The sequence below is a fragment of the Egretta garzetta genome, unplaced genomic scaffold (assembly GCF_000687185.1).
Source record: "Egretta garzetta isolate BGI_Z169 unplaced genomic scaffold, ASM68718v1 scaffold45, whole genome shotgun sequence".
Classification (NCBI taxonomy): Eukaryota; Metazoa; Chordata; class Aves; order Pelecaniformes; family Ardeidae; genus Egretta; species Egretta garzetta.
In genome coordinates this window covers 7,672,091-7,689,730 of record NW_009260028.1, presented here as the reverse complement: position 1 = coordinate 7,689,730, position 17,640 = coordinate 7,672,091, and the positions used below count along the sequence as shown (strand labels likewise).

General features: G+C 41.8%; 1 protein-coding gene across 1 annotated transcript; it reads right to left on the bottom strand.

Moving 5' to 3' along the window:
• Positions 1 to 3,742: 3,742 nt before the first annotated feature.
• On the bottom strand, positions 3,743 to 17,634 carry IL10RB (interleukin 10 receptor subunit beta). Its single transcript, XM_035896460.1, is given in 7 exon segments — positions 3,743 to 5,115; positions 7,329 to 7,486; positions 8,930 to 9,080; positions 11,195 to 11,361; positions 14,118 to 14,287; positions 15,613 to 15,764; positions 15,766 to 17,634. Coding segments are annotated over 7 exon segments (1,047 nt in total). The 5' UTR covers positions 15,802 to 17,634; the 3' UTR covers positions 3,743 to 4,902.
• Positions 17,635 to 17,640: the final 6 nt, after the last annotated feature.

The window sequence follows — 17,640 nt, the reverse complement described above, 5'->3', positions numbered from 1 at the left end:
TGTTCAAAGGCTTTTTCCATCGCTTATTGTGGATGTAGAGTTAAAGTTGCTGAAAGCCTTTCTGGCTATGCTGCTCAGCAGGACTCTTTCTGGCTGGGCAGCCAGCAGATGCGGATCTGTGCTCTGCAGCCAGCCAGTGTTCCCTGATGCCTCCAGGACCTGCTGGGGAGGGAAGACACCAAAGTTACCAATATGGAGAGATAAAAGGAAAATGGAGCTGGTGGGCGATCGCATCCCTAGTTCCTTGGTTGGCCATGGGCTCCAGTGTTCCCTTTCTCCCTGACAGGCTTGCTCCACTCCCTTGACCAGAACGTGCTAAACTCCTGTTCCTTCTCTGCCTTACCTTATTGCCCTCTTCTATAATCTGTTTTGTTTGCCACAAGACTAGACTGCTCTCCCTCAGTTTCCCTCACTTCTCCATTCCTTAATCATCCTGCTCCGCTTTACATTTCATGTCTAAAATATTTTTCCAATAAAGTCCCAGGTCTTCAAAGTAGTCTGTTTTACTCATTGCTTTGCCAAAACCCCTGGCACGCTGTGCCCAAGTTAGCAGCATACTTCCATACTTTGCAGTTTAAATCCTAACACAGAAGTTTGCCTGTTTTATTGATTCATTTTCATCGTACTCTCCACAAGCTTAGCTCAAGATCAACTCTTCTCTAAATTATTGCTTCTCTGAAGAGTCACTAGGTGCCATATACTGCCTGGGGTACCTGTGGGGCCAGGCAGACCATTTGGGTACAGCCAGAGGCTGCACCTTTTCCCCAGGACTGTTGGTTCATTTTGCACATCCCAGTGAAGATGTGGCCCTTGTGGCGGAAGAGGGCTCTGACCTGCAAAGGATTTCCTGTGAGGACTCAGTTTGGAATAGGAAGACTTCTGAAGCAAACCAAACCACAACTCAGCCTGAAGAAGAAAATCTGGACTGCTTTTAGGAGCTCTTAGGAAAGGTTGACCTTTAGAAGTGAAAGTAACCTTTAATTCCTCTCAAGTGGCACTGCGATACCTGACCTTAGCCACATCTGGCCTTGGTGCCAGTCACAACGAGATTCCTGACTTCCCTGAAGAGCAGAAAGAAGGAATACAAGATGTCCAAGAGGTATTTGTATCGACTAACCTTGCCTAAGAGGAAAAAGAAGCCTGTTTTGTTTGGTTTTGGGTTTTTTTGTAGTCATCAAGGAAAGAGATGCTCTTCCAGAGAAGGATCCCAGGCAGTTGCCTTCTGAAGGAGTGACTGTCTTGGGAGAGCCCGAGGGATTTGCCTTATGGGGCTAGAATTAGAGTTTCTGAATACATCACCCTTGTCACTTAGTCCTTTGGTCTACCCTTAACCGATTTACTGGATCTTAGCCCATTAAATAACAAAGTACTGGAAAAACCCAAAATCCCCAGGCATAGCTGCTTAGCAACGTGTGAGTAAAAGCTGTAGACATTAATGGCTTAGCTGGGTTTTGGTCAGGTTAATACAAAATGAAGTGAACAAAATAAGTCAGAGGTGAGAAATCAGAAGTGGAAAATGAGCCGGGCTTTCCCTTTTCATAGTGCTGTGAGTTCTTCCCATCCTTCTTGCACTGCCCTGTATTTGCAATTCATATCATGTGCCTGAACTTTTACAGGAAAGTTCCTTCTATGTGTGGAGGAAGAACCTCGTTTGTCTGTGGCAGGTTCCTTCAACTGCTGTGGGTCATGCCTGGAGGTTGAGATGCTTCACATTTACCGCAGGCCAGGTCTCCATGAGCACCACGTCTAAGAGCTCTGAAGTACAGCTTATCACCATCTTTTTAGTCCTAAATGCTCTTCTGAGGTCAGAGTGAAATTTAGCAAAGAAAATAGGAGTCATCCAAGAAATGCCTTGCCTGGTTCAGCGAGCTAAATCTGTCTTCTGTCAGTCACTGAATGTACAGCTTCCCCTCTCCTCCTCTCGGTGCGTTGAACAGCCTCGCTGGGATTTCTCAGGTGCCGTTTGCGTTAGCTACAGGCCTTATCCCTCTCCTGCTTGCTCTGTCCCCATGCACACGATGTCCATCTGCTGACTTAGGGGGCTTCTGTCTCTCCCATTACTGCACTATCTGCATACCATAATCCTCATTTAAGAGCTGAGGGAATTGTAAGGGCAATGCAGCTAAGCGATTTAACCTGAGGTGAGAAGTCAGCATTGAAGCATTAATCACAGTCCTCCACAAGGTCAAATCATTATTTAGCATTACTTTTTAATTCCTTTATACACAGAGATACAAATGAGGCTTTGCTACACTGCACATGATGCACATGCTGTGGATTGCTTACATGACCGAAGGGGGAGCAGACAAGCAAGCAGACATCAGTGTTAGAGGATGCCCTGACTACAGGGTTAGCTCTACACAAAATAAGACTGCTGGCACCAGATAATCAAATCAGGATTTCACAGAATGTCTCGCTGCCCTTTCACAATGATCATTATTAAATATATTCTGCATCAGAGCCTTCATTTCTGTTCTGTGTGGCATATAATCTCTTAACTGTATTTACCAAGTTATCTGCATTAGAGTAACACCAGCTATGCCGTAGTCTAATAAACAGCTCTGTCTGCTTGATGTCCTCAGGCTGCCGGAGCATGGTGTGACCAAGGGTTGAACCGTTTCTAGGATCGTACAGGTCTCTGGACTTTCTGGAAACTTTGGCGACCTATCAAGATGCAGAGTTGGGAAATTCATTCCTATTTTGTGCTAGTCATGGTGCAGCTGGATTCTTAATATATTTTTCATTTTGGAATTCACTATATAAAGGCTTTTGGACAACACTATAGACAGTAGGTTAAATATGGACTCACATGAACCTAAACCAGCAGTTTCTTTAAAGCCACCACGTTCCATATAAAAGAAAGGTTAAACAAAGCAGTCAGGACAAATCCTTCCTTACCCCGTATGTCTGGATGTGTTGAAAGAGGAAGCAGTATTCTGAGAAGAGTCTTCCCTTCTTATGTGATTGTACAACTGGTATTGGCACAGACATGGGGAGAAACACTTCCTCTTTTTAAATGGGGGAAGCCAACCTCTCAGAATTTCAGACACTATGTTCTTGGACGCATTCTTCCTGCTTTAATCTAAAACCAATGTATCTCTGCATAGCCAAGATTATTTTTTTTCTCTCCCCCAGTCTGGTTTACCAATGAACCTGTAATGAAGTGACACAGCACATGGGACTGTCTTATCCATGCCCCTATCATAACCTTTGAGCCAGCTGATTGATTTCAGACACATTTGATAGACAGTAACTTCCCACCCTTCCATGAAAATCAGCCGCTGGATAGATGAAAGCAGCTCTACTACAAGAGTGAGAAAAAGGCAGGGAAATCTCAACCCTCTTCTCTTCTGACAGCAGCTGGCCAGCCAACTAGCACATGCATTGGTCATATGAATTGTGCTATGTGGGTTTTGCCTTTCTGAAGGCGAAAAAAACAACCTCAAAACAAAACCAAACACAGAAGCAGCTGCTACTGTGGCAGGAGGAATAGGGAACACACAGGGAGCTGCATTTTTACGGTGGAGAGGTGTACCAGACACAGGGCATGGGCCTTCATTAGGGTCAGCACTCACAAAGCAGCTTTGGCGAGAGGTGAAGAAAAGCACCAGTGAAACAAAATGCATTAAAAAAATGAAAATGCTTCCCCCTTTTTTCATATTCCACAGTAAATGAAAATATGATGAATATTAAAAAGTGCAGAAAAAATGTGTGCAGATTACGTCTAGCTGGGTGGTACAAAGAATCAGCGCCTGCTCCTTATGTTTTCTTCCTGCAACAGCTTCCCAAGAAGTGAATGTTTTCGTGTTAATTAACAAACCTCAAACCATAGCCCAAAATTTTGCGATTTCCACAGCAAGGTATGATTTACACACAAGTTCACTCGTGGCGAGTCACTTTTGCTGACAGAATTTAATTTTTCACTCTCATTTTGATGTAGTAATACACACCAAAAAAATCGCGTCACTCACAAGACCAGCGCGCAGTGCAACTGCCACACTTCACGTCCCGATGTTGGTGTGGACATGACCTTCATGGGCACCAACAGGGCTGTGCAGGTGAGATTGTATTACGTAGCATGGGAGTCACACCAACCCAGATTTACTTTTTTTTGAATTAAGAATATGTATCAGTAGATAAAACAAAATGAGCCTGCCTTTTGACTCCCACTTTAGCTGCGAAGTTTTCCTCAGACTTCAGTGAGTTCTGGACTAGGCAGGCAAAATTTAATTAGCCACAGCAACTGCAGGGCAGACGCTCCGGGGACTGAGCAATACCTGAACATAGCGGGCGATCTGGCACTGCTCCGGTATGTTCCAATTATCCTTAGCGATGAAGTATGAGTAACACCTTGCAGTGCAAAACACACTGAATATTTGTGTTTGGTTTATTCCTACCAAGTTCACACCATCATAATAACTTTACAGTTTTGCATCAGGTAAAAAAATATCCAGTAAAAAGATTATGCCACTAGGGATATCCTTAAGAAATCCACACAATTTCTCATTAAAAAAAAATACATCAGATCAGGTCTTTCTTTACAAAATATGATTTTCTTTTACAAACCTTAGACAATATACCATTTTGATTAGCTTTTGCAATAAATAATCAAAGTTAAATTAACTAGTATTATATATATTTGCTTTTTAAATTAATGTCATAATACAGTCCTAAGTATTGCTACAACAGTGAGCCACTACAGTGGCAAAAATTACTTATAATTTAATTCCTCATTTATAATCAAGCTTGTTGTACTTTAAAAAAATAATCTGATTCTGTCAAAAGTCTGTGTACACATCTTCGGGTATGAATTTCTATTGTCTTAAGGATGCAGCAGTAAGAAGATTAATTCAACAGCCCATTTATTTTTCTTTTGGTCCGAGTGAAGTACGAGGAGTGCATTTAGGCCTTTTCTGAAGCTGGCACTATTCTTGAATCAGAATCTTCTTGTTCAGAGTCCTGAAGGTTCTCTGTTATCTTGCTGGCCTCATCCCCTGCCCCATTGCTTTTATTTTTGGATTCTTCTGAAATGACAGTTAGCTTGTCATAAAAAAGATGTTCCTCTTGTGGGAGCGGAGGAAAAAACTGCGAACCACTGGTAGGCTTGCTCAAAAACTGTGAAAGAAAGAGGAAGTGAGAATTAAGCTGCATCAGCTGTACCATCCTGTTTGCTTCAAAATAGGTTTTATATTGTTTTCCACATGACAATTGGCTTTCTGAATCCTTAGAAGTCCCAGAGTGGTGACGATGTAATAACCTCTCTGCTCGCTTTAACATCCTGCGCAAGGCTTGGAAGCAAGTCGGCAGTGCTTTTATTTGCAAGAAGATACCCCAGGGGTTAGTGACTTCTTTGGAATATAAACTTTCTTAAAAAATAAAATACCTAGATTTTGTTTGGAAGCAAAAACTGAAAATGGTGTCTGGACTGTCAGTGAAGGAGTTTGCAGAGAGATTTATCAAATAGCTCCAAAAGATGTGAATTGTTCATACCATCTGAGAGACCTGTCTGCTCAGGCATCAAATAGCGGTGCTTTAAATGTCACCATAAACCATAACCATTTAGTCAAGCAAAGGAGAGGGAGGGAGATTTGTGGAGCTAGGCAGTTCAGTGAGAAAGATGACAATTTTAGTACCGAAATATCACAACTTCCTCCCACTCTGTGCTCTATTAATAAGACAGAACTGGCCTCAAGAATCAACATGGACTTTGCAGGATGTCATGACTGTATTTTGAATGTCAACACAAGAACAGCACACCTACTCAACGCAGTAATAACACGTCAGCCATGCATTCTGGCAGCTGAAGTGGCAGTTCAGTTTATTGGTAGCGGCTGGAGGAGTACAACTGCATTTTGTTCTTGTGGCCTGACCTCCGTCTGTTACTTTAGCACATCTTACAGAAGAAACAAGCTGATCTATCAGGAGTCCTGTTCACTGTGACTACAAAAATAAATACTAATGTTATTACTATTAGACCTTTTTCTAGAGAACTGTGATTTGAAATACTCTGTCAGTAACCTGCAATCTCAAACGTTCATGTAGCGAAACCACTGCCTTTGATAAATGTCATTTTAGGTAAGCACGCCTGACCTTTGATTACTGTGATTAACCACTACAACCCACTAGCACAAAATGAAAATTCTCCCTTTCTCGTGAGAAACCTGTGAGCAAAACGGAATTTGTCCATATCCTGTACTGATGCTACCTTCCCAACAGCTGAGCTCCAGGTTCAGCACACTACTGGGTGCTGAGCACATGCTCGGCTTAAAGCACAAGACGATTGCCAAGTCAGCTGCAAAGCCTTAAGTCTGCTGAACTCGTTTAAATGAGTCACGGTGAAAGATCCAGAGAAAGTGCAGGAAACTCAGAAGAGGACAGGTCGCTAACTGTAGCGTATGTAACGCTCTGTATCGCCTTGTTTCTTGGAGGAGATTCTGATACAGCCTTTTGAAGTTGCTGTATGGGCAATGGGGTCAGTGGCATTCCCCAACGGTGATGGCTAAACATGCATCGCTCTCACTTCATCTTGAATTTTCAGATTTCGCTACATTCTTTACTTAAGCTAAAACTCATATTTGCTAAAGAACTTTGTTTTCGGAGAACAAACGTGCAATTTTAAGTCCAAAATGGGATAGCGGAGACAGATAGCTCAGTTATTCACTGTCTAAAAAGAGGAACTGAAGGTTAACACCTGTTATTCTCTCACTTTAAAACAAAAGAAGATGTCCTGTTTCTAAGCCATACAAAGCTTCATACTGCATATGCCAAGTTTTTAAGTTGTCCAGCTTTTAAATATTTTGGGCCATTCTGTGCAGAACAACTCAGAATGACGGTATTGTAGAGTTTATTATACATCAGTATACTTCAAAAGGAAGTCTAACTTCACTGCTTATTACTTATGTCTACGCAGCGCCACAGAACATGATGAAAAAAATGAGGTAACATGCATGCAAAATTGATGACCTTATAATGCCAGAATTTAAATGTTACATGAACTAACTTCCACTGCCTTTCTCACACTGAAAAGTACCTTCCTTTGTCAGCTTTTTCCAATGTTCATTTATGCTTATTTGAATGGCTTTTTGAGTTTGGCAGAAGAGCGAGTTTTACCACGCACAACAACTACGTAACAACGGGTAACTAGCATTGCCCCTTATAGCCTAAAACCCCCTCAGAACAGTCTGTGCTTTACAGATGGCTAACAATCAGGTGCAAACAAAAGAAGGCAAAATAAAAGCAGCTCTAAAGGTTTTGGCACAGAGAGCCTTTGAAAGGCAGGCGGTTCTGCTGAAAAGGCCGATTTTAGTTGTGTTAGGTAGAAAACAAACCTCTTTCAAGTGTTGCGGGAAAATATATGAAGGGCAGAAAACATGTTTGGTGAGTCGATATAGATGCAGAAAGGAAAAGAAACAAACGGGAACAGATATTACAACGACCAACATTGACCCTATAAGAACGGTCACAATTATCCACACAGGAGTTACGCCTGCAAGAGACAAGAAAAAAAAATATTAAACTGTGATTATTAATTGCTGGATACATTCATTTCAAATTATCATGTTCTCTCTGGAATGAAAAAAAAAAACAAACTACAAACTATTACAAAACTGTAACTGCAAACATAAGTCTTTGTTTCCAGATGCAAAATACCTCTTAGCTCTTAAATTTTTAGCCTGGACAGGCTGAGGAAGTTCTCAATAAAGTAAGCTTACAAGCTATCCTATTCAGATATTTACAGTTACACCTACGGGTGATTCTACATGCATCCACAAGGCGATATCACGTACAAAGCTACTGTATACTCTTTGGTGTTTCAGGAGTGTAGCGGTTGACACATAATACTACCAGAATATAGGCTTCCACTTTTCTCTTAAATAAATCTGTAAAAATGGCAGCAAAGTGAAGACAATAGGGGACAAAAGCCTGTAAAATACTAAACTCCTGAGCTTTTAAAAAAATTGTGTCATGCACGGGGATTTCACAACAGGCAATGGGAATGAAGATGTATCCATACATCACTGCATAAATGTTTTAAACCAACCTGTGCTTGGTAAGCGCTGTTCTAGCCACGAACTAACAAGCAACACCACCACCAAAACCCACCTGCAATTCAACCGCAGTGCAAGCAGATAATATACATGTGGGAAAAATACGTGAGGAAACATTTTATTAGAAAAAACATGTGAGAAACAGGTTAGCCCTGTGGCTTCCCCCAGATGCCTCATCAACTTGCTCAACTCGTGTCTCCGATTTTCCACAATTTATCTGAGGGTGTAAGTTACTTAAAATACACATTATGCCTGTGAAAAGGACAGTATCTAGGACTCTATCTTTACTTTTAGCTAGGGACATAAAGCTCCCTGCTAAGACGACAGGGTCAGACCATGTGGTCTGGTTATTGCTGGACTCCACAGACAGCAGCTAAGGTAGCATGGCTGGAAAGGAAAGCACTTTTGGGACTTAACTGACTTCAAAATGAAAACGAAAGCCTTGAGACAAAATAGTTCTTCATATTGTTGATTAGTAACCACTGTGTGCCACAGAGAAAGAGCATCACGGCCTAGCCTCATGACAGACACTGGCAATACTGCCACAGATGAAGCAGACTGCAACACAGGGTCCAATTCTTGGTTGCAGATACATGAAACAAAGGCTTTCATAGGATAATGAATACAGCTAATGGTATAAGAAGTTCAGGCACACAGTGTGATCAGTGAAGAGCCTATACTCCATTTAACTCTGATTTTCAGGCCTCTGCAGCAAAGTAAAGCATCATGCCATTGGTGCTATATTGCTCGTATTTTTCACTTCGTTTTCAACTCCCCTCCTCCAAAGGTGCACACGTATTAACGACCAAACAATACTGAAGTAACAAATGCATCCACTTTTGGAAAGTTTACACGTTACACTGTGATGCACCGGGTATTACCGTTGTGGGTTGTCTGCTCACAGAGCTCTTCACTCAGTTTGCCTGTTTTGTTCCACTCGGGGATAACTGCTTGCACTCGAATACAATATATTGTCCATGGCTCCAACTGAGATAATATTTCAGAGTTATGTTTCGTATCGATGTGAGTTATCTAGCAACAGAGAATACAAAAAATTTGAAAAGCTTGAGTCCAAGTAAATGGACTAGCTAAGTAATTAAAATTACATTTAGTAGGACAAATCCTAGCAGTTACAGCTGCAATGTGAATGAAACTTTTAAAGGCAGAACGAAACACCCTGTCTGTCACATAATGGATACAGCGATTTCACCTGTGGTCAGAGTGCGAGACCACTCACACCACTGACTTTAAGGCTGTTTCTAGCAGCATTAATGAAGTTTTAGGCTAAAAAGGCCTACGGAGAAGTGATAAATGAGATCTGCTTGCAGAGAGAAACAACTGCCTAACCAAATGAGATCAACTAAGACTGCTGTCACAAACTTAATTTAATTTAAGATGGAGCAAGTAGGATGGATAATCTAAACAAGAGAAATTAAAGACAGAGAAAGAAAAAGGCTTGTGGAAGCTATTAGGTGACTAACAGCAGATGCAACTTGCTGTTTAGAGGCATGATTGGTTATGTCCTTGTAACTATACGGTTCCCTGCAGAGTATAGGAATCCCTACAACATGCCCCACTATGTATTAACAGATTCTTCTGCAGGGCTGAGAAGACTCTATAGCTAGGTTTCAACATTTTGAGCAAACATTCACTTCAAAAAACAACCTATGAAGTTACACAGCCTATGCCTGTTGCCTCTTTGATCCCTATGGAAATGTACAGAATCACAGAGTAACATAGGCTGGAAAAGGCCTGCAAGCTCAAGTCCAACCACTGCCAAGTCCACCATTAAACCATGTCCCTAAGCACCACATCTACAGGTGTTTTAAGTACCTCCAGGGATGGGGACTCAACTACTTCCCTGGGCAGCCCGTTCCAATGATTGATAACCTTTTTGGTAAAGAAATTTTTCCTAATGTCCATCCTAAACCTGCCCTGGCACAGCTTGAGGCCATTTCCCCTCGTCCTATCGTCGTGGAGAGAAGAGGCCGACCCCCACCTGGCTACAGCCTCCTGTCAGGCAGCTGTAGAGGGCGAGAAGGTCTCCCCTCAGCGTCCTCTTCTACAGGCTAAACACCCCCAGCTCCCTCATCAGACTTGTGCTCCAGACCCCTCAACAGCTTCATTGCTCTTCTCTGGACACACTCCAGTGCCTCAATGTCCTTCTTGGAGTGAGGGGCCCAGAATTGAACACAGTATTCGAGGTGCGGCCTCACCAGTGCCCAGCAAAGGGGGACGATCACTTCCCCACTCCTGCTGGCCATGCTACTTTCCATACAAATACCTTCATTTCTTGTAGTTTGGGAGCTGAAAACCAGTCTGGTTTTGGGGAAATGATGATCTCTCATTTTCTGGAACTGAATGCCAAAGAATTTTGCAGGGTAACAAATACAAATCAGAATTATAGGTAATGGAGTCCTATTATATGAAAATTGTACGTATGTACAAAGCACTAATTATACTATGACTGATACCTTCCAGTAAAGGGCTTCATTTTTTCCTGTAATAGAACTCACAACCCTACAATTAATATATTATTTATTATGTTTCTCCATGCATTTTATATGGAGAAGTTTTTTGAGCTGAGTAACTGCCTGTGGAAGAGGCTGTCCATGAGAGGAAGAGAGCAAATTACAACTGATAGAAATTGAAGAGGTGAAGGTGACCACTGTTACTATAAGGCCCCAGCCATGGTGGTATTCAAAGCCCAGAGTCCCGTGAAGAGCACACATACTCGAATGACGTAAGATTTGGATCTAGGTCAGCTTATTGCCATGATCACAGATACTGCTGATGTTACAGCTTCTAAGTTTACCCTTGCTTGGATGTGTGACGTACAGAGATTTTGTGGGGCAGACTGCATCACAAATAGATCATCGCTAAACGGAGGGAATAAACTCTCATAACGTAGCAGTTGTTTCTAATTATGGAAAGAGCAAATGAGATCCATGCTACCATTTAACTACACAGCTATCTGCCATTTGCTCTGAATACCAGCTGTAGTGACTAGACTTTATTACACTGTAATTAGCAGAGATACATTTTTACTTAAGTACTGTTAGCTTTCCGAACTTTATCAGTACGGTGTTTTAACAAGAAAAGCATATATCCAAGTCATGGAATCACATGCAGGAAACAGAAGTTACCTCTGTATTGCTGCCTTTCTTCCAGCACAGTATTCTGTAATTCCACGAGCCATAATATTGCTTTAGAGGCCACCTGTCATGTTCCTGTTCAGCAAAAGGGCCTATGAAATCCACATGCAGGGACCCAGACTCAGACTTCACTTTTACATCAGGTGGCCCAATGATTGCTGTATGTTAGAATGGTGAAAGAGAAGCACGAACGGAATTCAGTTTCACATTGTTTTCAATTTGCCATTTTTACACAACCTATGACAATTCCCGCTTTAAATAATATTATCTATTAGAAGAAAGCAATTTCCTTCCATGGGTCAGGCATAAATAAATCCTTTCCGTATATAACTGGTCTTGAAAGGGATTTATTTTCACAGTTAAATAACAGATATTTTTGCAGACTGCTTTTCTCATACACTAAACTAGCTCAGTTCTCTTTTGCCACCTGTGGTCGCTCCTGGGAGAGGAAGGACTATTTCTATAGGTTATTACACACTTCTCTTTCTGGGCCAAGCTGTTGCAACACCTGTCTTTTCTGAGGAGACCCTCCAGTGAAGCGTTTTAATGTTTCTTTCATTATGATCACTTTGAAAAAATGAAACATTTGAATTATTTCTGCATGCCTTCAAGATTGAGCTCTTTAGATTGAGTATTATATTCTTGTATTTTGAAAATGGCTTGTCCTTATTACGTTTTTGTGCCACTACCTAAATTAATTCATGAGTAGCTTAGTTATCAACTACACTGTGTCTGCAACGAGCTCTCCACTAAAGTCTCCTGTAATTCCAGCAAACAACTCTGCCTCGGCTACCTCTACTAAAGTTCTGCCAAGCGTCTAAGAAAGGAAGAGCTCAATATACAGATAATTTTGCATTCCTCTAGAAATCTGTGTTTCTTTAATTAAGAAGAAAATAATAATAATAAAAAAATCTACTTGCTGGACCATGCATTCATGTAATGCTCATGAATATATTGTTGAACTTGTGAAAAATAACGTGAGGAGGGTCTTGGTTACTCTGGTTTTCTTAGGCCATTCCTACAATAGAGTGTGGAATATCTTACAAAAGCACTAGCAGAAATAAAAACAACACAGAAAGGGACATCAGATATTTTTACCGTGATGCCCTGCTCAGATCAGCTATGACACCATTAAAAATCCTCATGTCCTCCTCAGAGATTTGGCCAGTTGGCCAGCGCTCCCAGCTTTTTCTTTCCAGGTAGTTTTATACGCAGATTTTCTCAGTTCAGGAATAAGCTGCCTTTCCAAAGCCAAGCCTGCTTTGAAGGCCACACACTCTTTTTTTTATGTCAAACTACAACTCTGTTAATGATTTACACATTTGCTCTCTGCTCTGAAAATCCACTCATACTTTCTGTATTACACTTTCTTTTGGCTGTAATTTATACTTGGAGGTTCTTTTTTTTTTTTTTCCTGTGCTATGTTTCAGTGCTTCTGTTCTACACATATTAAATTATATCAACATTAGGCTTTTGGAAAGAGAAAACCAATAAAAGCATTTTGAAAAAACAAGGCTGTAAACTGTAAAATTACACTCTGAAATCCAAGGAACGGAATTATGAAATTCAAGCAAGTGAAGGCAGAACAAGAAAAAAAGGGTTTTTTAAAAGTTTTTTCTCAAAGATAAGGTGTAACAGAAGCTTCCTGCATGGTTTTGTATTAACAGCTATGAGGAGAAAAAAAGCCTTGGGTAACGTTAACTACATAATCTACAATAATTTCATTTTTGCTTATGAGTGGCGTAAGAATGTACAAAATAAAGGATGCCCATCGGTAAAAACCATTCCCTCATTCCCAAGCTCAGGTGACAGCAAGGTGATTAACATCTCTGTTGTACACTCCAATGCAAGGCAAGGCAGCCTCTAAATCTTCTCTCACAAAAGACTGTAAAGCTTCACCAAGAGAACGGCAATACTGTGCAATGAAGATCTCTTGACTAAAAATTAATCTTTCACTGTGATTTGTGATTAAAAAAATAAACCCAAAGCTTTTTGCTTGACAAAGCAACTAAGAAAGTAATTGAGCTTATTTAGATATACAGGAAGTCTGAATCCTTGAAGAAAAGCTCTCCCTGGCTGAAAAATATGAACGAAGACTTATTTTAAGGGGAAAAAATAATTTTTTTTAAAACCTCTTCAAAAGATGTTTCAAGTACCAGTAATAACATAGAATCATAGAATCATAGAATGTTTTGGGTTGGAAGGGACCCCTAGAGGTCATCTAGTCCAACCCCCCTGCAGTGACCAGGGACACCGCTAACTCCATCAGGTTGCTCAGAGCCCCGTCCAACCTGGCCTTGAACGTTTCCAGGGGTGGGGCCTCCACTACCTCTCTGGGCAACACGTTCCAGTGTTTCACCACCCTCATTGTAAAGAATTTCTTCCTTATATCCAGTCTAAACCTACCCTGGTTTAGTTTAAAGCCATTACCCCTTGTCCTGTCACAGCTGGCCCTACTAAAAAGATTTTCCCCATCTTTCCTATAGGCCCCCTTGTCACGATCCACTATTGGGTTGAACAATTTGGCAGAGGTTAAACCCCCTTGCTTTCCAACTGACCTCAGATAATTCTGGGAGGTTGGGGGTGGCTGGGCTTAACTTCTGATTAACTCCAATATTTTATCGTGACTAGGTTCCTTTTACATTCTCGGAAACAGAGTTAAGACTCAAAACGGAGTCAAGTGCCAAGTCACTTTATTCGGCCAACAAACATCTACTATAATAGTGAACTTACTATGTTTTCTGACAGCAACCTCTGCCTTCAAAAACTGAAAGTGTTACAACTAAGATACTATAGTTCAATGTCATTAAATTTAAAAATGATCTGCATACTGTAGCTTTTCTTACAGAGCTGAACTGTAAAGGTGCATTAATAGCAGACCTTAGTTTTTGTGGAAGATTAGAAAAAGGCTTACTGTCATCCATTGGCTTAAATCTGATGGTCGCCCACTCTGAATGGTTATTTTCAGACTCCGCTCTGACCTGTAAAATGTAGTCTCCATATGCAGACAGAGAAGAGATATCACACTCTGTGACTCTCAAGTTTGTGCTCACTTTTTCGTATGTGTCTCTATAGAAATTGATGCTGTATGGAAGAGAAACAAAATATATGTGATGGGTAAATTATTACTGACTAAATGTCTTTCCTCTGAACTGGAAAAGTGGCACATCTCTGTTAATATAACCAATTATGACTCACGAACAAGAAAAATTAAACCCAGCATATAAGAAACATCATAGCTAGTGTATACACACACATTAAGCTTTTTCTATGCATCTATAAATCTGCGATGAAGTTAGAGACTAAAATTATGATTCAGTAAATAGATGCCCTTTTCTTGACAGTGGTTACAAAACTTGATTCAACAGACAGTAGTTATCAGCCAAGTCTGCAAATATTAAGGCAAGATTGCTAGGCAAGGGCTTTGCTGTCTCACTTGGACTTCGTTCAGAACTGTCTTTAAGACACGTACATAAGGAAAAGCCAGAGAAAACAGAGCCTGAGAACTGACTGGGAACCGTACAATAAATTATATTCTTTCTGTTTTCCATCAAAAGCAAAACAGGAATGCAGGAATGTAGTGATCAATGGGTAATTACTAGCAGAACCCAGAAAAATCTTTTGACTAAGATGGCCCATACCCTCAGTTTGGGGATTTCTCCTCAGCAGGCCCCTGCCTGCAGATGCCATCATCTCCACTTTACATCCTACCCTGTCTCTGCCAAAGAATTCAACCTTTGGCAGGAAGGTGAGAACTCTGGCCCATCACATGGTTTCCTTGTCAAGCACAGAGGCAGGCAAAGAGCCCACAGCCAGGCTGGGGGAGTGGCTGACTTCCTCGGTACAGCCGCACAGACTGCCCTGCCCGACAGGGAAGATCAACTCAGAAAGACACAGTGGCAAAACCAAATCAAAGCTAAATCAACCCACCAAAACCGACAAAAAGAGGCCTCAGAAAATGTGTCCTAAGTTTAAGGCACCTAATGGATGAGCCACCAGCCTGCAGTTCATCGGGCATTTCTGCTAAGGGTGCAGGCAAGCCAGCTTCGTTGGTGGCAGAGCACAAAGCGCTGCAGGAGTGAAAGATCAGGTAAGGTCCTAACGCTCAGCAGGACTAAGTCTCTTGAATAGCAGGTACAGCTACACGATAGAGAAAAACCACACACACAGAGCCAGTAACAGCCAATGTTAAAATGTATTTCTGGTTCCAAAACCAGTACGTACAAAGCTGCCTCGGGCGTGAAATGTTTAGAAAATGCCTCTGCCCTGTTATTTAGCTCAGAATATAAGCCTCTCACAAGCTAACAGAAAGGGACAACCACTGATCTTCCCATAAAAAAGGAAACTAATCACAAACATGCAGCTGTGAAACATGAATTAGAGAAAGCGCGACTCCCCCCCAGACTTACCTCTTGGATCGGACAGTGTAACTTACGTTCCCTTTGTGAAACTGAGGTGCATCCCACTGTAAAGTGCTACGAAGATTAACTGAAATAATTCTTGCATTTTGGGGTTTTGGCACTATTCCAGATACTGTGGGAGCATTCAAAAACAAACAAATGTTTTAGTACATGTTCCCCCAGCAACTTCTCAGACATCCAAGACTTAAATACAGCCTTCTTTCTCTTCCTTGCCTCAGACACTTTTTTAAAAGCAGCCTTGAATATAATTAATTTAAATCCCGATGCCTACCGTTCCTTCTGAGCTTACGCAACAAAACCAAATTGGCCAGCATCAATGATTTCCAGTAAGTACAGCCTTTATGATGTCATCATTTATTATACATGCCCTTGACTTAGGGCCCATCAGGCTACGTGCATGAACTCTCACAGAGACCGTCAAAAGAATTTTTTTCTAAGTAGCGCTCCAGTAGCACTGTGGACATAACACGTCTGTGTGGATTGATTTGTTGGGGTTTTTCTTCTGAAGAGGAACACGAACAGTCTTTTTACATAGACCTGGGTATAAGACTGAAATAATTAAAAAAAAAAATCCACCGTAAGCATGTTCATATCATCACCGCATGCATTAGCATTGCCATTTGAAATGCTTTACTCATTCTGTTAAGCCTCCCTTTTGAAAAAGAGATAAACAAGAAGAATCTTCGAAAGCAAGAGAGCTATTAAATATACAGTACAAATAAACATATAATTAATTGGCACTCTTCCAAAGTGATGAAAACACAATCGTTTTGCTTTATTGAAACTGAGTAACAGAAACCCTAAAGTAGTATCGATGAACAGTCCATTACTATTGTGATTTAACTATTTTAAAATAATTGTTGGCATTGAAACTAAAATAGAAAAGGTATTGGCCCATTGCTGCAACACAAACAATCAACGCAAACAAACCCTGTTAGAGCAGAGGAGTAAAACCTAATGACATGCGTTCTAGAGAAATAACGTAGTTCATGTGTCTACAGTTGATGCAGAAATACATGAAATGAATGCGTCAGTTACCCACCTTTGGAAGACAAAGAGTTTTAAATCTACACCCTGCTTAAATAAAAACTGTTTCACAGACCCAATCCTTCCAATGTTGCTCTCGCACCCAACAAATCAACTCAAACGCACTTCACAGGGTGAAAGCAGAAGTTGCTTGCTCCCCTGCACCCAGACCTTCTCCAGAGACACTGTCCCTGTGCATACGTGCCCTCACCAGCGGCCACTTTGGGCTCTCACCTTCAGAGATCTCTGTCTGAGCACACGCTGTGCCCCTTTGCAGGCACCTCTGGCCTCCTGCTCCCACACCTTCTCCTACCTGCAAAAACCCCAGGTATGCAGAACGCTAAGGAAGACAGGTGCGTGTAACAGACTGTAAAGACCTGGCGTGAACAAGACAGATGGAAAAAAAAATCTGGCTAACACAAGGCATCTGATTTCTCCTCTCCCACACCACCCGGTCCTTGCCACAAAGGACCCTCTCTAGGGTGCTTGCCCGCACTTTGAGGAGGCTCTCGCCAAAGGTTTTACGAAGGCTTGTCAATTCCCAGTAAAAAGCATGATGCGTTCAGAGGTTGGCTCCCCTTACAGCGTTTCCTGAAAGCTTGAGAAGCCTCCAGATAAGTTTTTTCATTTGGCACAGCGGACCCAAAGGCATGAGAAAACACTCCTGTGGTTTTATACTTTGTAAATGAAAGGCTTGCACGCAGCTCACACTGTGGTCTTAGATGCAGCCTGTTTCGGGAAACGTATGGTTTAAGCGGCCGCGGTGGCTGCTCTCCGAGGGACCTCGCCGTGCCCGCAGCAGCACGGCGTCACGGTTACCCTATGGGGAGAGCACGGTTTCACTCCCACGCGTGAGTTTCACCACTGGGACTTGCACAAGTGTCCAAAACCGAGAAGAAGAGTTCCAGTTTCTCAGCACAGGCACAGCCTTCGGGGAAAAAACCCTCGCGGGCAGCGGGAGCCGGGTCCCCGCCCGCGCAGCATCCCACC